Consider the following 22,611-nt stretch of genomic DNA (forward strand, 5'->3'; position numbering starts at 1 on the left):
GGTTAATTACTATTCCCGCAACAACAATGTATACACACACATATTGCCAAGCCTGCGATCAAAAAATAAATAATATATTCAATTTTGCTCTTAAATAAACAAAGCCGCCGACTGGGCTGGGGGAAACTGAATCAATTGGCAAATGGGGTTGTTATTCCGGATGACATTGAAGTGTGTTTTGCTCTGCCGTACCCCTTTAACATGGACAATGAGGTACGTCTGTTGTGATTGGTTGACGCGAGAGGATGCACGGAAATCAGCCAATGGCAAGGCGCGGCAGATTCAGGTAGTAAATCCCCGGTCCACCCTCCTCAACAGTCAGAGGGCTTCCATACTTCTCTCGTTAGTGTGTTTTTAGCCCTTGCCTCGTTCGTTTCCTCCCCATCCGTGGCGTCATTAAAAGCCCTTCTGGTCGGCGAAAAGGGAATCAAAATGATTTGAAGAGTCCAACTCGGACAACCGAGGAGGAACGGGGCTAGAGAGAGTGGGTGGAGGCTCTCGCCCTGTGGCTTATATGGACCTCCGCCATCCAGCCAAGTCAATATGCGGCTAGTGTCGGCTACGTGAGAGAAGCCCGAGTGGCTTCGGCTGGGAGTGGGCTCTCCACGGCGAACGAAACGAGGTAAGGGGCTTCTTGTTGTGTTCAACCTAACGACTTCCCCCCTTAGGAAGCGCAACAAAAACATAACAAGTTCGTGTTAGCAGCGCGCGGGCGGCTAGCTTGCTCTGTAATTACTTATCTGGCAGGCTGTCAAATCTCGTTGAGTTTGGAACGCGAGGAGGCAAATCTCGCGATATTTCAATCGCTCGGGGAAGTTGTTGACGCGCTGCCTGACGCCAAAGCGTGTTTCGTAGCTGGATTTGAGCACGAAACGATTAGCGCGTCACCTGTGAACCTGTTCAAAAAGAGCGTCGTACCTTTGGAAAAAAGTGGCGCGAGTCAGGTTGTTGTTGTGGGGATGTGAGGGGGGAAAAAAGGCGCCTGCGGTGCGTTTTTTCGCGCTCATGTGATGAATTTCTCACCGTGTAAACAAACATCCCAGCCCCAATGTAAGCAATGCGCATGCGCTGTGGATTATTCACATTTTCTATTTATTTATTTGTTTATCTTTAATAGGCTTTGCGCTGAATTAAATTCCACTACGTGGGTTAAGTGTCTAGGCAGTCACGCGTCTTCCCTACTGGGTGTCTGCTTTCACCCCCCATGTTTCTTGTTACCAGCCTCCTCTGTGGTACTGTAGGCCACTCTGCCCCCTGTCTATAAATTAACTTTTACCGTATGTGTTTATGGTCCGTGTTGGGTTTCCATGCTGGATTGTTTATTGCACATTGCTGTGTTGTGTGGTGTCAAATACTTCCACGGCAGGAGCAAATTGCACCGTGTGTACTGGAAAGTCCAGTGTGCACCGGACACTCCTTTTATATTGTGCAGATGTGCATTAGTAGAGATCAACACGCGATAGCGGTATTCTGTGGAGCAGATTATAGAAGATCCCCCCTGCAAATCGTGCACTCAGTGAAATAAAGCTCAAATAGAAAACAAAAATAAACAGTGTTGTAGATACTGTATGTCTCCACCTGCCGCCTCATCTTTTCTCAAGCTAAAGCATGGATTTCATTTTCCCAATGCCCGTCCTGACATCCGTGTCTATAACGCTTAGTGTTGTGCGTGATGACCGACCGACGTAGTGTGGGCCCTCGCGCTGACCTATTGTCCCTTCGCAGATGTGCTCTGACACGACATTGAAACTACTCCTCTTGATGAACATAGTATAATCTGGCCGATATAGATTGTCCCTACTGCAAATTGTACATTCACCGTCAGCATGATGAAACCTCCATTAACACTTCAGGCAATGTTTGAAGTAACATTATGAACGATAAACTAAGTATAAGGGTAGTTCATCCGGTCCATCTGTCGTCAAACTACTCCCCGTTTGATGAGATTGCCACAGTCTGATCGCCGGTAGTTTGACACATCGGCGAATCATCATCCGGATCGGACTTTTTTTGTCATTGTGTTTAAATGAAATTTTATATATATATATAAATATATATATATATATATATATATATATATATATATATCGAAAATACGAGCGGTATCAATCCGGAGAATAGTAACATTGAACCTCCCTCATAAAATGTTCCACATGCCTTTGGTTGCAGTGCACCGTTTGCTTCCGAGTGGACCTGCCGAGCTGACAACCCCACCGAACGGCAGCGAGACTCCTCGGGGCGGGCGCGACGATGACCGAACTGGTCTCCAAGTGGGCCTGTGAATACTGCACCTACGAGAACTGGCCGTCGGCCATCAAGTGCACCATGTGCCGCGCGCAGCGGCCCAGCGCGGGCGCCATTATCACCGAGGAGCCCTTCAAGAGCGCCCCGGCGTTGGACCCCGCCGGCCTCGGCAACAGCCCCACCCAGGGGAGCTCCTCTTTGCTCATTTGCCCCGACTCCAGCGCGCGGCCCCGCGTCCGCGCCAGCGATACCCCCGAGACCAGCTCCAAGTGGTCCTGTCACATGTGCACCTACCTGAACTGGCCCCGCGCCATCCGCTGCACTCAGTGCCTGTGTCACAGGCAGCACGCTCAGCAGCACGCCGGCCATCAAGGACAGCCGCGCAGCCCCACCGAGTCGCCCCAGACCTCGGGCTCCGGATGCCGCCCCGCGCCCTCGTCCACCGTCACCGACCCCTGCGAGGAATACAACGACCGCAATCGGCTCAACACGAACGCGCAGCACTGGACCTGCGCCGCCTGCACTTACGAGAACTGGTCAAAGGCGCCCAAATGCGTCGTGTGCGACCACCCGCGGCCCAATCACGGCCTGCTCGCCGAACCCATCGAACTGGCGTCCGAGCCCGAGCGGCAGCAGCTGTCGTCCAAGTTTATCGATGCCGACAGGGGCAACAGGCGGTGCGTCGGCAGCGGCGCGGGGGGCCAGGGGGTCGGCGGCGTGGCGGGTTTGGTCGGGGGCTGCAGCACCAGCCAGAGGAGGTCGCCGCCTTCCTCCAAACGCGAGTCGGAGGTGACCATGGACTTTCAGAGGATCGAGGTGGCGTCGGGGGCCGGGGTTGGGAGTAAAGAAGAGCTGGAGGTGGATTTCAAAAAGCTCAAGCAGATTAAGAATAGAATGAGAAGGATGGATTGGCTTTTCCTCAACGCCTGTGTTGGTGAGTTTCTCGTGTATACGGTGGGTGGGGGGGTGTCAACAAGATATGAGAATACTACAGAAAACCCAAATTTATTTCAGTCTCTCAATTTTCAAAAGTGAAACTCGACAACTGGAGATGAGCACTTAGTCCAATTCAAATGTAGTTGAAAGTGAACTCTCATTGAAGTTACATTAAAAAAACAACAACAAAAAACTCTCTCCGACAAACTCAGCTCAATTTTATTTGTTGAGCACTTTAAAAGCAACCGTAGCTGTAGTGCATACAAAGTACTGTCCGGAAAGTAAAAATCAGACATGTTAAAAGAAGAACTAGTAAGTCATGGTTCTTTTTTTTTTTTTTTTGGCCTTTATTTTAGAATAACCGTCACCGTAAAAAACCAAACCATTTCGCTTTTTGTAATACAGGTTATTATTATAAATTTTGGGGGGGTTATATAGATTCATGAATTGATAGTGTTTGTTAAAAAAAAAGAAAGGAAAGTAAGAAAACCTTTAAAAATAATAATAATTTTGTATTCAATGGCCATATAGAAGGGGGAAAAAAATTGTGATTCGATTATTTCTCCAAATCATTCAATCTGGTTGGCATATTATGAAGCCTTTTGTTTTCTGCACAGGCAGCAACTGAAGTCATCACCAAATCTTTGTCATCCACCCTTCAAGAGACGTTTTAAGAAGCCTAAAAACCGATCTACCTCTTGAGTTTTCTTGCGTGCTCTTTCTAACCGCGACATTGAGTCGAGTTGCACGTTGGGCCGCGACTGAAAAGGCACGCCAGTACCTCAGCGTCAAAAACGCTGCGAGCCTCTGTCTTCTTCGCGCCGGTATTTTTACGAGCGGCCGTGTGCGCTTGGACGGATGGTGAACAAGAGCCCAAGCGTGCTTGGCCCAAGCTATTTCATTGTCCCAGTTGACCGTAAAACAAAGATGAGATAACAACCAACGTCTGCGAGCTAAATGCGACAAGCAACACAAAACAGGGGGTGTTCTGTCTTTTATATGTTCTGCCGTTTGTAGGATTGCACTGCTTCTACTGTTTTTTTTTTTTTGCCATAGTATCGTTTCACACAATCGTTATTAAGGTACTCAATAAAAGTATCGGCGTCCAAAAGAATAAGTCGCCGTAGCTCGCTAGTACCTTATTTTGCCTTAGCTTGGTGAACAAAAGTCAAATAAAGGATGAGAAAGACCTGATGTTTATTCTCCTCACAGCATCGAGTTTACATAGCCCCCGTCCAGATTTGATCATTTGTCTCCTCGCATGCTGATACGCCGCAACGTGTGTGGCTATCGGCGAGCGAGTGAAACACAGGCAGCGAGTGCCCGGCCACCCACACTATCGACTGGTGAGTGTGGAGTGGGAGGATGAAGATTCGAAGGAAAACGAGATTTATTATCCCCCCCCCCCCCCTCCCCTTTCCTCTTGTCTTTCATGCTACTAACACCGTGCTCTTGAAGTTCATGTTCCGTTGGGTAGGATTGATGGGCGCTTTGAGGCCGCGGGGACGTCAACTTGGCAAAGAGGTCGTAACCCAATTGTGCTGTCGACAATCCGTCACATGAATTTGTCCTCTGTTGCTAGGGAGGTGAAGCGTGACACATGCGGCGCGGGCTTCCGACGGCGAGCTGTCGCTTTTAAAAATAGAGTGACAAGTCGAGCCGCGGTCAGAAATATATATATATATACACACACCGCTGGACGTCTTGAGCAAGAGTCGTGACTTTCAGCCTGCATTATTGAGCACCTGACAGCGACTTGCCCCGTCAGTCATCGTGTGACAAACGCACCGTCCAGCTTTCAGAACGCACCGATCGAATGCGCTTTCATAGTCGGTGTCATTGTGTCACTTTGAAATACTTGGTAAGGTTTTTTTTTTTTCCCACCTGGAGCATCAGACATCAAAGTATATGAAATAAATACAAGCGTGCATTAAAATTCATACGCATATATATTTGCCAGTCCTGCCATCTTATGATTTACGAGCTTGTCGACCGGTTTCTTTGCTGCATTTTGGATCAGGGTTGCAACGATTACTAACGTGAAATCGCTTTTGAGTCCTTGTTTCGTTCAAAACGGTCCAAATCGTCGAAATTTCAGCCTCTCAACAGTAAACGTTCTCGCATTTCTCGAGTTCTCTCTTTTCAAAATAAGACATTGGCAATCATCTGCTTTTACTTTGGAAAACAACAATTTAGCCTCTTTTCTGACATTTTACGGCCCCCGACCAAGAAGTGAATCCTAATCAATTTTGGTTTGTGCATTTTCGGCACCATCAGCAGGAACTAATGTTGCATTTAAAAAAGAAAAATCAGATTCACCAACGCTTAATGATAGTCAATTATTCAATTGCAGCCCTGCGATCGCAATCGCATTAAGAATGGGAGGAACCTGGCAGATCGTCTCGCTGATCTCCTTTCCCACCCGTGTGATTGACTCCTGTCTGTGCTCAGCCGGGATTGCCAATCACAAAATGCTCGACGTTCTCTCCCGCAAGTGTCCTCGGGCGAGCGCCGCGCACATGTCGTTTTCTCGGATGCGGGTGGCGCGCGGGGCCGGCGGCGGGGCCGCGGGCACGCCCACGCCACTCTGCTGGTTTGTGATTCTCTCTTGTCACACACTGCATTGCTTTTGTGTACCCCCCCCACTTATCTCCTCATCGCTTGCAGCGCTAGCCCAGCTCCACATGGCACGGCGAGTCCTTCCACCCACTCCGTGTCTCTCTTTCTCTCTCTCCCCGAGCGTTGTTGTGCGCGGGAAGAAAAAAAAAGCGCCACAGTGTTTCCATTGCTGTCAAGAGGATGCTGTAATTGTTGGATGGGGCACCCAAGATGTACGGCGTACCAGACATCATTTACGCTTGGAGCTTTATTTCATTCTGAAATGACTCACTTGGCGTAAACAGTTAGTTACGACTATAATTCATGGAGATTAAACGCCAAAGGCGCGCACGACGTAATTAAATCCGGTACCGGCGCTTCATCAAAGCTCTCGTATTGATTGCTTTGATTGGCACTGTTTGAGAGTTATTCATTTAGCAATGTGCTTGTCACTGTGATGGCAGTTTACGGTGGTGTGCAACTGTGCCGCTTTGTTCTGAGAGAAAGGGGCGTTGCAAAATATTAGAAACCACCCGGATCGTTGTATTTGGTCTCCTCACATCGGCGGGCTGTATCCGAAGAACATGAACCAGATCTCATTTCATTTTATGCTTCAATTTGTTCAAGTATCACACGCACTGTACATCATGAGTGCCACTCGTACTTTCCTGTACGCTCCAAGGCTATATGGTTCAGTTCAGAGTAAAAATACAAATGGAAAATTTTGCTCTCAAATGCCACATTTACATCTCGGCAGCGTAAAACTAAGAAATGCACGCAAAGGGGGGGATCTACTCACATCGAAATCGGGCCTTTTAACTCATTCAGTACCAACCAATTCTGGACCAAGTCTGAAAAGACGTTTAAAAACGTCTTTGGGAGTGAATGAGTTAAAGAAGTCGATAATCATCGGAGAAGTATCGGATTTCAACGCCAGCTCAAGTTGCCGCGTCAACGCGCAGATCGGATCTACGCTGTCAATACGAGTGTCTGTCCAAACGACGCAAATAAACACACGCCGTAAATGTAACCGAGCAAAAGTGCACGGTTCCAGACGCTCCAAATCATTGCTTCTCAACGACCTGATGGGGTATGACTGCACCGTGCTTAATTTCCTCTCGTCTTTCCACACAGGCGTGGTGGAGGGCGACCTGGCGGCCGTGGAGACCTACAAGACGTCGGGGGGCGACATCGCGAGGCAGCTGTCGTCCGACGAGGTGCACCTGCTCCACCGCCCGTCGGCGTTCGACGTGGGCTTCACGCTGGTGCACCTCGCCATCCGTTTCCAGCGGCAGGACATGCTCGCCGTGCTGCTCACCGAGGTCAGCAGCCAGCGCGGCGGCACCGGAAACGCGCCCGTGTGTGCGCCTTTGTGTGTCGGTTCGTGCCCGAGGCGCGCGGAGCAGCTTGCTTTCTGACGGCAGCGTTATCCCAGATTATCTGCTGACCGCGCACCTCACCTCACCGCTCTCTCGCTCACTGGCCCAATTTGCCGTCAGAGCGGGTCAGCCGGTGAGCGCCGAGTTGAGACGTCGGCGCATGCCTGCAAAAATGTTCGAGAGCCGCCGGGCGCAACGACTGAAAATGTTTCAAATGCTTTCCTGTTCTCGTCCTCACTGGCACCTAAGATAAATCACAGCGGGATACAAAGACTCCCAAAGTCAAGGCGAGGCGGCTTTATTTATATTGCACATTTCATACACAAAGAGATTTTTGGTCTCTTTATAAACACATTGGCGAAACCCCTGTGGAACGAAAAAAGACGTCCGCTATTGTCTGTAGAAAAATATATATTTGGACAGAAAAAGGAAAGAAAGGAAGAGTAACATACAGATTGATGGACAGCGTGCCCGTCCGACCTCGAGCGTCGTTTCGACTCAACTCACTAGCTCAGCTGTTGTCGTAGATGCAAGCTCTTTGATGTGTAACGTCCGTTGCGTCAGCACGGATTGGTTGAAGGCGAAAGACGTGCGTGCGTACACGTCCGCGCTGATGCACGCACAGCGGAGAGCGGCGGACTATCGACTGCTGAGTCGCGCTTCACTCGAGTGGCGTCGCTACAAAGTAACTCGGTGTGCTTTCAATAGTTCAAAGTACAATATTTAAAAACATTTACAAACTAAACACATTTCAAAACAAAGTGCGGAAATAAAAGGCGTCTTACTAAAATGATTAAAGGAATATACAGTGCAAGGAAATATTTTTGGAACAAAGTGTATTTTAAAAATTGTGCGTGTGGGAGGGGTACATTTTAACCACATTTAAAAGCATGCTCACTTGGGGCTCACTTCATCTCTGTTGGGAGCATAACAGCGAAATGCTGCTTCACCATGTTTGCTTTGAATTCTTGATTTCCTCCCCCAACTGTCTAAATTCTTTCTCTCCTTATGCATCCCCCCCTACCCCCACCCCCGCCCTCTCCCAGGTGTCCCAACAGGCCGCCAAGTGCATCCCGGCGATGGTGTGTCCCGAGCTGACAGAGCAAATCCGCCGCGAGGTGGCTGCCTCCCTCCACCAGCGCAAGGGGGACTTCACCTGCTACTTCCTCACCGACCTGGTCACCTTCACCTTGCCCGCAGGTCAGCGCCACCACCGCCGCCGCTGCCGCCGCCGCAGCAGCAGCATGCTAACAGGGCGCTAAGAGGCTGTTAGCTCCAACAACCCACAAGCTGTGTGTTTCTATGCCTTCCCTTCTGCTAGTTTTGAACGCTGTCCAGATGAGACAGTTTACCTCTGGCTCACAATCTGGACTATTGTTTAAAAAAAATATGATCAGTCGTTCGACGTGTGCGGGACAACGGCGACCTTGGCTTGTGGTCACCAGCGGAGAGTTGCACAGTTTTGGCTGCGCACAGTCGATGCATTCATTTGTCTTTTCGTCAAAGAATTGGCTACTGTGTTGACAAGAGCCACCCGGCATTGACGGAAAGCCACTGGCTATTGTGGCCGGAACAAAAAAATAAAATAATAATTGTGGCGTAAGCCTGTGTTCAAATGCCAGTTTTTTTTTTAAATCTTCAAACAAAGCGAGACCATTGGAAAAACTTTTCCCACAACTAATGTGACCCATAACCTGGACAACCCAATTGGGGAAAAAAGTAAAGTAAGAGAGGGAAAAGTTAAAAAAAAACACAAAAAAAACCAAGTGAGATCACGTAGTTGCGCAAGTGCGCACACCCTCTCATAGCTGGGGATGTTGCTGTGTTCAGAATTAACCAATAACATTTAAATGGCGAGTCGGCACACACCCGACACCATTCAAAAAGCAGCCGATGAACCACAAATAAAGTTCAGCCGTTCATACGCGACACTGTGTAAATGTGGCGCCTTGATTCATTTGCAAATATGACCAGAATAGAGTAGAAAGCCTTTGTCGTTGTTTTCTGGAGTTTCAAGTTTGTCAAGTATAATTTTCATTGAATATCCACTTTAAGAACGTACTACTTAAAAAAAAAAGGTTAAAAAATATTTTTTTCTTTCTGGTGTATTTGTATTCAGATATTGAGGATTTACCCCCAGCCGTTCAGGAAAAGCTCTTTGACGAGGTTTTGGACCGAGACGTACAAAAAGGTAAGCTATACGCTGTGGTATTTAGAGCAGTGAGTGCATGTACAAATTGCTGTTGGAGGGAGTTAAACCAGATTCAGGTTGACGGTGGTCCAAAACACACACACACACACACACACACGCTCACACACACACGCATGTGCGCGTGCTTGCACTCATCCTCCAATAGGAAGCACGCCAAGTATTTGCAGTGGTTTGCCAGAACGGTTAGTGTCTCCTTGATGGTCCTCCCTCTGCCAGCTGCTTCTTTTCTTGACTTTTTCTACGTTTCTGAAGGCTTTTTTTTTTTTAACCTTTTCCCAGACACACGCACGCATTGCCGTAAAAGGCAACGCTTTACCTCACGCGCATTGAGTCACAGGAAGGGCGTAAAGATCGCATAACAAGCATTTGGGATTTTACTTTTGCCAGAAATGTGGACAGAAAAGACTGCTGCCCCCCTCCCAGTTTAGATGAAGAGATTAGGATTTAAAATGTGTATCACGTGGTTTTGTAAAGCGCTCGGCGACTTTCTGCGCCACCCCCACCCAGAAAGTTCCTCTGTGATGCACAAAATGCAGCTTCCGATTCCAGTCGGTTGTTGCGTCAGTGACGCACTGAGGAGGTCCGCTATTAAATAGATTAAGCTCGCTGTGCTTCAAAGAGAGCACGGCACGCTCGACACAAGTGGCTTGTTGTCTTCCCACCGGGTCACATGTTCCGTCCGCCCTGTAGCAGAGTACAATCTCTTAGCTGGTGTCATATTTGTAACTGGATTCTTTTTTTTTTTTTTGTCGCAATAAAATTGGCCTGTACGGATAATCGCCCACAACTCATTCTTTAGCCATCTACGATGGCTAAAGAGTGAGTTCAAGGGGAGTTTGTTTGCAACTATGCAATGGCGTGCGCAAACACAAAACGCGCAGAAGCAATCATACAATGGCGAGGAAAAATTGTAAAAAATGTAGAAACACTGAAACTTTCAAATGTACATCTTTATCTGAATCGTGCTTTACAGAACATTTAACATAAGCTAATACAACAGAAGATTCATCCATTTTCACTATGCGGAAAAACAAATGGATAAAAAAAAAATCTCATCTGAATGTAAATGTATGGCAAATCATAGAAACGAAAAACAATAAATCATGTGTGAAAAAATGTTTTGGGGAAAACGAACAAAAGCGGGAAAAACCATGCAGAGCAAGCTATAAAACGATGAAAAGCGACATACTACAATTCAAAAGTATAAAATATCAATCCTGTAGCTAAGTAATGATTTTGAAAAAGTATGAGTGTGAAAAATGGAATGTAGGACTACGCTGTCATTTATTCCTAAGAGAGTGACAAATTAACAATTGAAAAATATATATACATCGACAATGTTTGCGTTATATCGGACAGTTTTTTCTCGTTATTTGGCTCAACGAAATAATCCTGGCCAATTCTCAATTTTGAGCTTTCTAATCAACTTTAGAGCACTGTTTTTTTTTCTTTCTTTTAACTCATTCAGTTCCAGCCAATTCTGGACCAAGTCTGAAAAGACGTTTAAAAACATCTTTGGGAGTGAGTGAATTAAAGATTGGCAATCTTTCATAACTGTAAGATAAATTCAAAAACAGGCCATAGTGGTATCTTGCCATGTTCTTGTCTCTTATCCAACAAGCTCAAATGAAATGAGAGAAAAAAAAATCACTTGACCCAAACAGTTGACCGGGTTTGGATCTTGTCAAGCTGTTACCATGGCAACAGCATCGCCCAAATCACACGATGTCACAGCAGTTCCTTGCCCGTCGACTTTTTCTCCCCAGAGCTGGAGGAGGAGTCTCCCATCATCAACTGGTCGCTGGAGCTCGGGACCCGGCTGGACAGCCGGCTCTACGCCTTGTGGAACCGCACGGCCGGGGACTGCCTGCTGGACTCGGTGCTGCAAGCCACCTGGGGCATCTACGACAAGGACTCGGTCCTGCGCAAGACGCTCCACGACAGCCTGCACGACTGCTCGCACTGGTGAGGCGCTTAAAAAAAACTTTTTTTTTTAAAAAGGCGCATCGAGACGCACTTTGGGCGCTCGCTTCCAACATGGTGGCGCCGGCGGCACTTGCCGCCTCTTGGATCAAGAACAGGTGACGTGAGGCCGCGGTCGGTGGCGAGTGAATGTACAGTATGCGGCGAACATTGCTAAGCTAAGAAGCGAGGAGGCCGTTTTAGTCCTGCATAGCGGCGCGCTCTGCGGCTGTCGTCTTTTCTTGCCTGTGGTCCAAGAAATTTCAAGTCGGCCAAGACAGCGGACCAAGGACGGCAGCGACAGCAGCTGAAACGTGACATGCGGCCGGCTCGCGTTGCTTGTGCTTTACACTTCGACGCAACGCTTGGCTTTGAAGATTGTGCCGCGTGACAAATCAAGCGTACGTCTGCTAGCTCTATGCTAATATACCATGCAAAATGCCATCAACAGGCTAACTGAAAGTAGCATCCTTTTTCTGGTCGTTTTAAATCATCAGGCAACTTATTTTTGCATAACCTGCAGTAATACATAGACAGAAGTCGAACCCTTTGAAAGTCGAGTGTGTTTGTTGTCCAAGGTTCTACACGCGCTGGAAGGAGTGGGAGTCATGGTATTCGCAAAGCTTCGGCCTGCACTTTTCCCTCCGGGAGGAACAGTGGCAGGAAGACTGGGCCTTCATCTTGTCGCTGGCCAGTCAGGTAACGTGCGGTTGTCGGAAATTGTCAATTGATGCCTTTGCCAATGCTTCCTGCATTGGAGTAAGCGGAGGTGGGTTAGCGTTAGGCTGCATGCGTTGTTGTTGTTGTTTTGTGTGGCCGCCGTGCACAGCAAGCAAGCCGATGCGTGTGTTCTTTCCTGCGCAGCCGGGATCCAGCTTGGAGCAGACTCACATTTTCGTCCTCGCGCACATACTTCGGAGGCCCATCATCGTCTACGGAGTGAAGTACTACAAAAGTTTCCGTGGGGAAACGCTCGGGTTCACTCGCTTTCAAGGTGCGCAGCTGCGAACTCTCAAAGTGGGCCGCGTGGGCGCCCTCTGGTGGTGTGGTGAAGTTCTTGGCGATGAAAACATGAACCCATCACATCTCAAAACACCTTCTTACACACGGCTCATAAAGACAAATTCAAGAAAAGGCAAATCAATACATTTTCTGAGCCACTTTATCCTCACGAGGGTAGCGGACATTTCTGTGTTGAGTTGTGAAGCGTGTTGTTGATGATGCATTGTGTGCGTGTGTGTGTGTGTGTGTGTGTGTGTGTGTTGCTAGGCGTGTACCTGCCTCTGCTGTGGGAGCAGAGCTTCTGCTGGAAGAGCCCCATCGCGCTCGGCTACACGCGCGGCCACTTCTCGGCCCTGGTGGCCATGGAGAACGACGGATTCGACAATCGCGGCGCCGGCGCCAACCTCAACACGGACGACGACGTCACCGTCACCTTCCTGCCGCTCGTCGACAGCGACCGCAAGTTGCTGCACATCCACTTCCTCTCTGCGCAGGAAGTAAGTTCTTTTCATGATGCCCCCCCCACTCTCCCATTATTTTAACACACATCTATGACCACCGAAATCATCATATTTGCGTCATTCCCATGGTAGTATAGTCCAAAAATTCACAGCTGGAAGGCAGGCTATTGTTTTTCTCATTCCCAAAATTCAGTTGTCGCAAATTTCAACACTTTCCAACCCAAAACTCGCCATTTGTTCTCAGTGGGACATTCAACACAAGAGATTCATTCACATTGTGACCGTTTGAAATTCAAAACATTCAGCACATTCATTTCACCTTGGAAAACATTTTGTATCCGTCCATCCGAGCGCATTTAATTCACCTTGGTAACAATTTTCGACATCCGCAAAATTTCCACATCCGACAAAAATTCCCCATTATTCCCATTCCACATCGTTGAATATCATTCTACTTTTTTTTTTTCCATTTAGCATTTCAGCATTCACTCGCAATTTCTTTCGCCTTTTTTCTTCATACAAAAAATGGCTGAATTCATTTTAGTGTATTAGAAGTAAAGATGAGCGCCGAGCGCAAGTCACCGATCTGACGCCGGCTTGTGCGTTTTTGCCAGATGGGCAACGAAGAGCAACAGGAGAAGCTGCTGCGCTCTTGGCTGGACTGCTGCGTGACGGACGGCGGCGTGCTGGTGGCCCTGCAGAAGAGCTCGCGCAGACGCAACCACCCGCTCGTCACGCAGATGGTGGAGAAGTGGCTGGACGGATACCGGCAGATACGCGCCTGCGCCGCGCTCTCCGACGGCGAGGAGGAGGAGGACGACGATGACGAGTGAGCGCACGCTCGCCAGTTGGTACTTTGGGGCAAACTGTGACGGGCGCGGAAAATAAAAAGGTTTACAAATTCAAACAACACCCCCCCCCCCCCCCCCCACACCCCACCACCACCACCACCACCTCCCATTTGTATCTCCACCGTGACGGATTTACTCCACGTCAACGCATGGACAGAAAGCCCCTTTGAAGCATTCGGTCCACAACCCGAGGCTCCGTGCACCTTCTTTGTCCTCACGAGTAAGACAATTCAGTGCGCTGGTTGAACAAACAGGGTGCACGAGGAGAACAACCGTGTCTTACTAGTGATGGTTTCTTTCGGGTTTTTCATCCTACCCGTCACACTATTTGGCCCATACTTGCCGCTTGAGCGTTTATTTGTTATCCATCTTAAGGTCCGTGCACTTCTTCGCCCTTTTGCTCCGACCAGTAAGACAGGCTAGCACGCTAGTGGAGCAAACATGTCTTACGAGAACAAACATAAGGTGAATATCAATGGAATAAATGCACAAGTAACTTTATAAGCCTTAGTTTATATGTACAGTGTATATATAAAATAAGCCTCGGTTGAAGGTCCACGTCCTAGTATGTGCTTTTTCCTCCCTAGTAAGACGATTCAGCCAACTCGTCGGAACAACTGTCATACTTGTACATTTTTTTTTTTTTAACAAGTGCCACATTTGGCCTCAAGCCATTTGAGCATTTATTTGATAACAGCCTCAGGTCCCTGTGCTATTCCGTGCTTTGTCCTGACTAGTAGGACTACTATTCAAAACACTAGTCGAACGACTGCGTCTTGCTAGTCACATTTTTCCCACCCACATTTTTGTTAGTAACTGCACACTAGTAGGACAACTACATATTACTTTTGAAGCACTACCAGTTATTTCGGCGCTACTACCAAATCTAGAAGGCCTACTTGTACATGACACATGGCTACTAGTTTGGCCTTGTAATACTAGTGCAGCATAGTCGTTTGTTATTTGGTTTTATTAATTGTGTGCTGGTAGGCCCAAAAAGTGGTACTGGGCGTACTAATACACGGAACTTAAGCTGGCTAGCCATTGAAGCATTTATTCATTGCCCTTGATAACTAGCCGAAGGTCGTAGCAAAAACAAATTGTATTACGGGTGAAGACAAAGAGCATACTAGTACATGGACGTTTTAAGATACAGTAAATATCAAGGATATGGGATGAATGCTCAAAGGGCTTTCCATAATTATGCATGTGGTTGTTGAAATGAATTCGACGTATAGTTCAACATGAACTACGACCAGCATTGATGTGTTCCGTTCAAAAAGCAAGCACATTATTTCCGATTTGGATTTTGGAGGAAAAAAAATGGACAAAGCCATTCTTGTGTTTAGGGGTTTTATTGAAGCACTGCACATTTATGACGACATTTCTACACGAATGCGATCGCTTGAACCAGGTTAAGGAAGCGCTTGGGGAGAATTTAAAAAAAAAAGGGAGGGAGACGTTCCCTTTAATAAGTGGACTCACATTATAGAAGTTTGCTTTTTGTTTTGAGTCGACATATTTATTATGATTGTATTTGGAAGCTCATAATCTGTATATTTTTCTGGTTTTTTGGGGGGTTGAGGCAGTGATGAAGAAGCGACATCGCGATGACGTCAAGTTTACCGGTGGTTTTGATTTTTCGATAGTACCTCAAGGGGACGTCTACAACCTGGTGCTTGTTTTTTTTTCTCTCACTTTTTCATTTCATGTCAGATGACTTCAGCTCTTTCGCCTTTCCGGGTCACCCTCACTCACCTCGTTTGTGTGGTAAAGCATCTCGTCACAGCAATGACATCAAAAGCAAAGGTGACGGAGCATTCACTACTACTTATTACTGTTTTTGCCACATTTCTTTTTCCACCCTTCGGAGCGTCCACCTGTGGTGTGTTGCTTGATATTGATGCAATAGTTGGTTTGTGGATTATATATATATTTTTTTCTAGTCCTCATGTCACCAGACATACATGCAAGAGTGTAACTTAAACAAGTGAGCAAAAAATAAAAAAAACAACAACCAGAAAAATAAACATTTTTTTCAATGTTTCAACTGTTGACTTTTATTTACAGTATTTATTGGTACTTATTTTCATTCGGACAGGATGTATTATACCCTCTAGTGGAAGTTGCAGCAGATGCTACATAAAATTAAGCCGGAAAAAAGCGGCTAAAAACGCTTTACTATACATGGTCCTTTTTTTCCGATAAAAACACCTTACTATACAAGGTCGTTTTTTTTCGTCTAAAAAACATGGTACGTGGTAAGCCAAACAAAAACGACCATATATATAGGAAGACGTTTTTAGCCGAAAAAAACGACCATGTATAGGAAGGCGTTTTTTGACGAAAAAAACAACCATGTAAAGGAAGGCGTTTTTAGCCGAAAAAAACGACCATGTATAGGAAGGCGTTTTAACCTGAAAAAACGACCATGTATAGTAAGGTGTTTTTAGACGAAAAAAACGACCATGTATAGTAAGAAGTTTTTGGATGAAATTTTTAGCCGAAAAAAACAACCATGTATAGTAAAGCGTTTTTAGCCGAAAAAAACGACCATGTATAGTAAGGCGTTTTTAGCCGAAAAAAACTACCATGTATAGTAAGGCGTTTTTGGACGAAATTTTTAGCCGAAAAAAACAACCATGTATAGTAAAGCGTTTTTAGCCGAAAAAAACGACCATTTATAGTAAGGCGTTTTTAGCCGAAAAAAACGACCATGTATAGTAAGGCGCTTTTGGACGAAATTTCTAGCTGAAAAAAACGACCATGTATAGTAAGGCGTTTTTGACCAAAAAAAACGACCATGTATAGTAAGGCGTTTTTAGCCGGAAAAAAAACGACCATATATAGTAAGGCGTTTTTGGACGAAATTTTTAGCCGAAAAAAACGACCATTTTTGTTTTTAGCCAAAAAAAACGACCATGTATAGTAAGGCGTTTTAACACGAAAAAACGACCTCGTATAGTAAGGCATTTTTAGACGAAAAAAACGACCATGTATAGTAAGGCGTTTTTAGCCGAAAAAAACGACCAATGCTAAAAATGCCTGACTATTCATGGTCGCTTTTTTCGGCTAAAAACGCCTTATGATACATGGTCCTTTTTTTGGGCTAAAAACGCCTTACTATACATGGGAGTTTTTTTTTCTGCTAAAAACGCCTTACAATACATGCTCCTTTTTTTCGGATTAAAACGCTTTGCTATACATGGTCGTTTTTTTCGGCTAAAAACGCCTTACTATTCATGGTCGTTTTTTTCGTCTAAAAATGCCTTACTATATACATGGTCGTTTTTTTCGGCTAAAAACGCCTTATTATTCATGGTCGTTTTTTTTTCATCAAAAACGCCTTACTATACATGGTCCTTTTTTTCGAGTTAAAATGCCTTACTATATATGGTCGTTTGTTTCGGCTAGAAACGCCTTCCTATTTGGTTATTTTTTTCGGCTAAAAACGCCTTACTATACATGGTCATTTTTTCGGGTTAAAACGCCTTACTATACGTAGTCGTTTTTTTGGGTTAAAAAGCCTTACTATACATGGTCGTTTTTTTTTCGGCTAAAAACGCCTTACTATACATGGTCGTTTTTTCGGGTTAAAACGCCTTACTATACGTAGTCGGTTTTTTTCGGCTAAAAACGGCTTCCTAAATATGGTCTTTTTTTTGGGTTAAAACGCCTTACTATACGTAGTCGGTTTTTTTCGGCTAAAAACGCCTTCCTAAATATGGTCGTTTTTTTCGGCTAAAAACGCCTTACTATACATGGTCGTTTTTTTTTCGGATCAAAACGCCTTCCTATACTTGGTCGCTTTTTTCGGCTAAAAACGCCTTACTATACGTGGTCGTTTTTTTTTTCGGCTAAAAATGCCTGACTATTCATGGTCGCTTTTTTCGGCTAAAAACGCCTTATGATACATGGTCCTTTTTTTGGGCTAAAACGGCTTCCTGTACATGTTTTTTTTTTTTCAGGTTAAAATGCCTTCCTATACATGGTCATTTTTTTCGGCTAAAAACTCTTTACTATATATGGTCGTTTTTTTGGGCTAAAAACGCCTTACTACTATACACTGTCATTTTTTTCCTCTAAAAATGGCTTACTAGACATGCTCATTTTTTTTCGGCTAAAAACGCCTTACTATACGTCGCCTTTTTTTTTTCGGCTAAAAACACCGACTACACATGGTAGTTTTTTTCGTCAAAAAACGCCTTCTATATACATTGTCATTTTCTTTCGTCGAAAAATGTCTTACATGGTCGTTTTTTGGGGGTTAATGTTCAATAAAAGCCAAAAGTAAAAAGACATTTCTTTGCTTGATAATTGTTGCTATTTGCAATCAGTAGAGTGCAATATTTAGTTCACCAAGTCATTTATCAAAATGTATGCTAAATTTGTCATAAATATTTAAAAGAAAAGCTAAAGTTAAAAGAGCCATTTTAGAGCCAAATCCATTTCACTGAGCCGATCCAAATGAACCGGATCACCGAAAAGACCCGAAAATCCCATCACTAGCGGCGAGTGCAATTGCGCGAGTGCGCAATTTTTTCTTCGTTGGTTTCAACAGTTTTCTTCATCAGTGGACGGGGAAAATTGAAGGCCGTCCGTCATTTTGACGGGTTGAAAATTGGGCCGTAAACCACCGCAGCAGTACATCCTTAAGAATCTAGCGCGGCACTATGAGAGAGAGAAGCAGAGAGACAAAAAAGAATAATGATGGGTGGATCATAGAGACAGGAAGGAGTTATTTGAATTGTCATTGCAAGAGTTTTGTACAGTACGTGTTGTGATGAGGAGACTTCAGTTTTTTTGCGAACCACGGTCTCTCGTGGCCAAAACTATTGACGGCCTCGAAAAAAAAAAAAAGTCAGCGAGAGAGAAGCCCGACCCGACCCGAACCCGAAGCAATGATTGCCATTTTAAGGCCCGATCTTACCTCTAAAACCTCTTAAAGGTTTTATGATAATCTGGATATACTTGGCAAGTATATCCAGATTATCATAAAACCTTTAATTTTTGAGTGTTCATTTTATAATATGATAATTCTATTACAATTACATTTTAATGTTTGTAAAAACATTTTCATTTTATATCACCGCTTTAATTACAATCTAATCATTGTAATTGATAAATTCCATGACAGCATTAATTACTATTTTGAATCAGTTGAATTATTACATGTGTGTCCTTGAGTAATATTTTCCTACATTGGCACACAGAAGCGTATCACTCTCAAATATTATTCACAAATCTGTCTAAATACATTTGTGAGCACCTCTCTTTTGCTGGGATAATTTGTCGCATATGAAGAAGCCCTTTTGACAGCACAAGTGTGCCTTTGGCTGCCCACGATAAAAGGCCACTCATATTTCAACGAATGCACAAAATCACATTCCACCAATTCGTATCATCAATCAGGACAGCATGTATTTATTTGTGGTTTCCAGCTGCACTTAATGTCATGTTATTATACTGAATGGTTGCCTTGTACAAGAACAAAAACACAAACAGCCACCCTAAAATAAGTGTAAAAAAAAAAAAACTCGACAAGGAGCAGTCACATGATTTAAGAACATTTAACAACTGCACATCAACTGAATTTGACATAAAAAAAAAGGAGGAAAAGAAAAAAAAAATCCAGATTTGTGTCTATTCAGTTATGGCTTTAAGTTAATTCTCGCTTTTATTTTGTCCTACGTTTCTAGCTCACGATGACGCAAATATAATTTACTGAATGGATGATTTTACTTTAAAACGTTTTTTTTTTTGGTTTTTTGGGGGGGTTTTTTGGGCTTATGAGGACGATTCCTGTTGAAAAAACACACGTGTAACACTTGCAAGAAACAGGACAACACTTGCAACACAACATTGAAAAAAAAGAAGGAAGAAAAAAGAAAAAAGAAACAACAGCTGGAAAGAGGGAATGAAGGAAAGGAGCGGAGTAAATGATCATTCCGTCCTGCAAGTCCAGGAGGGCTCATGTGACAGTCTCATCTGTACGTCCTCCGTCTGGGGTTTGTGTGTGTATGTATGTGTGTGTGTGTGTGTGTGTGTGGAGGGGGGGGGGGGGGGTGGACACACGTAGCCCGGTAGGCGGGGGGCGTCAGTGCCTGGTCACGGCTCGCTCATGTGCTCTCTGGTGGGATCGCCGTGTTTGGAGGGCTGGTTGGGAGAGGTGGCCTGGGATGCGTGGGTGCCCGGGGGCAGGGTGTGGGCCACGGGCACGCCGCCGGGCAGAAGCCCCTCCAGGGGCCGGGAGATCCCGCCGGAAGCCACGCCGCCCACCACGCCCGGTGGGAACCTGCCAACGCAGAAAAGGCTTCATGTGCTTAGACAAAAACATCATTTCTTCTCCTACTACAGTGGACACCTATTCCAAAGTTATTTTCCTATATTATGTATGATAGAGATCAGGGATGGGCAATGTAAATGATGAAGGGGGGAGCCCACAATTTTTCATCAGTGCCACTCGGGATCCGCACGCATACTGCAGGGCCGCGCACTTGAACATGTTTATAAGTCTCCCCACCCACAAAAGCTTTTTTTTTTGATGAATCGAGGGTCCACTCACAGCAGGCTACGAGCTGCCCATCCACGATATGGATAATACTTTGGTCCACATCGCTATAATTTAGGGTGAATTCGGGTGGGGGTGGGGGGGTCATATAGGGAACACACGGTTGGTTTGGAAGCTGGGGAGGGACAATGTGGTCCAGGTGAATGTAACACACATTGAGGTTTTCCAGGGAAGGTTTTTTTTTTTTTTTTTTTGTGCGCATCACCATGAATCATTTACCTGCTTTGACATTTAGGAATATAATTTGTCCTGCATTCCCCCCGTTGCTATGGCGTGTACCATGGTTTGGTTCACTCGGCTGTGTGTGAGAGAAGCAGTTCAGTCCCGTTCAAGCCAAACATGACGTTACGCACGGCGGAACCTCCAAAGTCCATTGCTGTCACTTCTTCTCTTCTCAAAACACATTTTTGGCTCACAAAGCAAATCGTGTCAAGTTCTTTTTTTTTTTTTAAATAATTAAGATGTGATGATTTTAAATCACTGATGGTGTAGCAGGACATACTCTATGGGCGCCCTTTTTGGGGTGCTCCACTTTGGAGATTCCGCTGTATTGGGCCTCGAGCGTAAAAGCTTCCCCGTCAGCATGCGCTACAATCCTCCTACCTGTAGGCGGCGCCGTTGATCTCTGGGTGAGGCTGCGGCTGCTCCATCACTCCCCAGGGCGCCGAGGTGATGAAGAACTCTTTATTAACGCAATTCCGCAGGCTGTCGGGGATGCGACCTAGATGGGAGGAAACGGACGCAATCGGCATGGTGTAAGTTCTTAAAAGAGTTTTGTTCGTTTAAAAAAAAAAAACGGATTGTATTTTTGTTTAACATTGACAGTTTAAAGTTCAATGGTTACTAGTGTTCACGTGATGATAACAAAATACAGATTCCAATTCAGACTGCCTCACTACCGATACTGAAACGATATCAGGGCAAAAGCTAAAAACATTAGCAAAAGTATGGACTCTTTTTTTTTTTTTATTGATTATCATTATTATTTTTTTTTTTTTTAAACTGGAGGGGGGCGGGGGGGTTTCCCTGTACTTCAGCCCGGCCTACCTGTGATGGCTCGGCGGATCTCGGTGGCGGCGGCCTCGCGCATCTCCAGCGACGCCTGCTCGCTGTACCAGGCGGTGTGCGGCGTGCAGATCAAGTTGGGGGCGTCCTTCAGGGGGCCTTGAGAAAAGCTAAAAAGAGGAACATTTGGATGTGGAGGAAAAAAAAAAAAAATTGAAACCACGTGATTGACACTCGAAATGCATTAAGTTAATTGTAAAAATGTGACAGATGCCAGTTTCATTTGGTCTGAAAATGATTTATTTACAACAAATAATGTTCACCTATGCCAGCGACGTACGGTAACACGCAAAACTGTTCTTCTACTAAATGGAAGAAGGTACCATAAACCCGTGCATCACGTTGGTTTTGGATGACGTCGTAGAAAATCGTCCGCCGTAAATAACGTCCCATTGCTAATTTAAGATTGGGAAAAGAACGGACCTAAAGGGTTCCGACTCGTGGACGTCCAAGGCGGCGCCGCGTATTCGGCCTTCTTTGAGGGCCTGCGCCAAGGCCTTCTCGTCCACCAGGCCCCCCCGCGCCGCGTTCACCAGAAAGGCGCCTTGACGCATCTGCAGGCAGACAAACGGAACTTGTCAACGCGTCAACAAACATCAAAACCAAATTTACTGAGATGTAGAACAAAAAGCGCGTGTCCACAAAAAAATTATAGGGGGGGGGGGGGCAAGAACAATAATAATCCAACAAAATTCACATAGGTTTCGGATGCTTTTGGGGGGGGGGGTTAAAAAAATAAGTTTTTGTTTTTATATAAGATTACAAAAATAGTGTTTGGCGTTAGCGTATATTCAGTACGGTATGTTTTGTTGGACTCTTAAAAGGCTTTTCTCATTTAAAATGGATTCAAAAAAATTGGGATTTTTATTTTTTTTGCTCGACAAAAAAATTGTTAAACAAGAAGCATGAATCGTGATATTTTTTGTTTCGTTTTTTGAAGCAACAACTCACAAATTTAGTTAATACCAATACTATGAAGACGACCATTATTATCATGTTTAATTAATTTAATTTAAAAATATCAAAATATTTGGTGACTTTTGAATTTGTATCCAAATTCCTTTTGGAAAAAAAACAACAACTCAACTTGGAATTGTTTTCTGGGAGAGGAACAAAAGCAATCCAACAACCTTCATTTTGTTTTGCTTCTTTTATGTTTTCTTTAAATAAGAACCTCTTAATATTTAAGGAGACATGCATTTTTTTCTTTTTTAAAAAATAAGACTTTTCAAATGTTCAGTTTATTTGATGTTTTTGGGATTAAAAAAAAAAAATCTCAATTTGATATAGATTTTATTTTTACCGAGAAAAATAATTAGATCTGTTCCTT

At 45.0% G+C, this 22,611-nt stretch overlaps 2 protein-coding genes across 7 annotated transcripts in view; one reads left to right on the forward strand and one right to left on the reverse strand.

Annotated features, from left to right (window-relative positions):
• The first annotated feature begins 287 nt into the window (after positions 1 to 287).
• On the forward strand, positions 288 to 15,695 carry zranb1b (zinc finger, RAN-binding domain containing 1b). The gene is made up of 10 exons (XM_086122297.1): positions 288 to 622; positions 2,170 to 3,178; positions 6,913 to 7,100; positions 8,204 to 8,357; positions 9,277 to 9,348; positions 11,136 to 11,334; positions 11,910 to 12,030; positions 12,196 to 12,325; positions 12,601 to 12,830; positions 13,409 to 15,695. The coding sequence occupies exons 2-10, from the start codon at positions 2,251 to 2,253 to the stop codon at positions 13,625 to 13,627; spliced, it is 2,241 nt and encodes a 746-aa protein (XP_085978423.1). The 5' UTR covers positions 288 to 622; positions 2,170 to 2,250; the 3' UTR covers positions 13,628 to 15,695.
• A 3,349-nt stretch (positions 15,696 to 19,044) lies between these two features.
• Positions 19,045 to 22,611, reverse strand: part of ctbp2a (C-terminal binding protein 2a) — a 40,772-nt gene continuing 37,205 nt past the window's right edge. For 4 of the 6 annotated variants that reach the window (XM_086121735.1, XM_086121733.1, XM_086121737.1 and 1 more), the window contains 4 exons: positions 21,705 to 21,835; positions 21,264 to 21,391; positions 20,820 to 20,937; positions 19,045 to 19,940 (listed from right to left, as the gene is read on the reverse strand). In XM_086121735.1, the coding sequence (XP_085977861.1) occupies positions 19,754 to 19,940; positions 20,820 to 20,937; positions 21,264 to 21,391; positions 21,705 to 21,835 (564 nt within the window). In that variant the 3' untranslated portion in view covers positions 19,045 to 19,753. Of the gene's footprint in view, positions 19,941 to 20,435; positions 20,515 to 20,819; positions 20,938 to 21,263; positions 21,392 to 21,704; positions 21,836 to 22,611 lie in introns of all 6 variants that reach the window. The other 2 variants (XM_086121738.1, XM_086121734.1) reach the window with 1 other exon arrangement.

Source organism: Hippocampus guttulatus, chromosome 10 (assembly GCF_054856545.1).
Source record: "Hippocampus guttulatus isolate MCC_2025c chromosome 10, RoL_Hgut_1.0, whole genome shotgun sequence".
NCBI lineage: Eukaryota > Metazoa > Chordata > Actinopteri > Syngnathiformes > Syngnathidae > Hippocampus > Hippocampus guttulatus.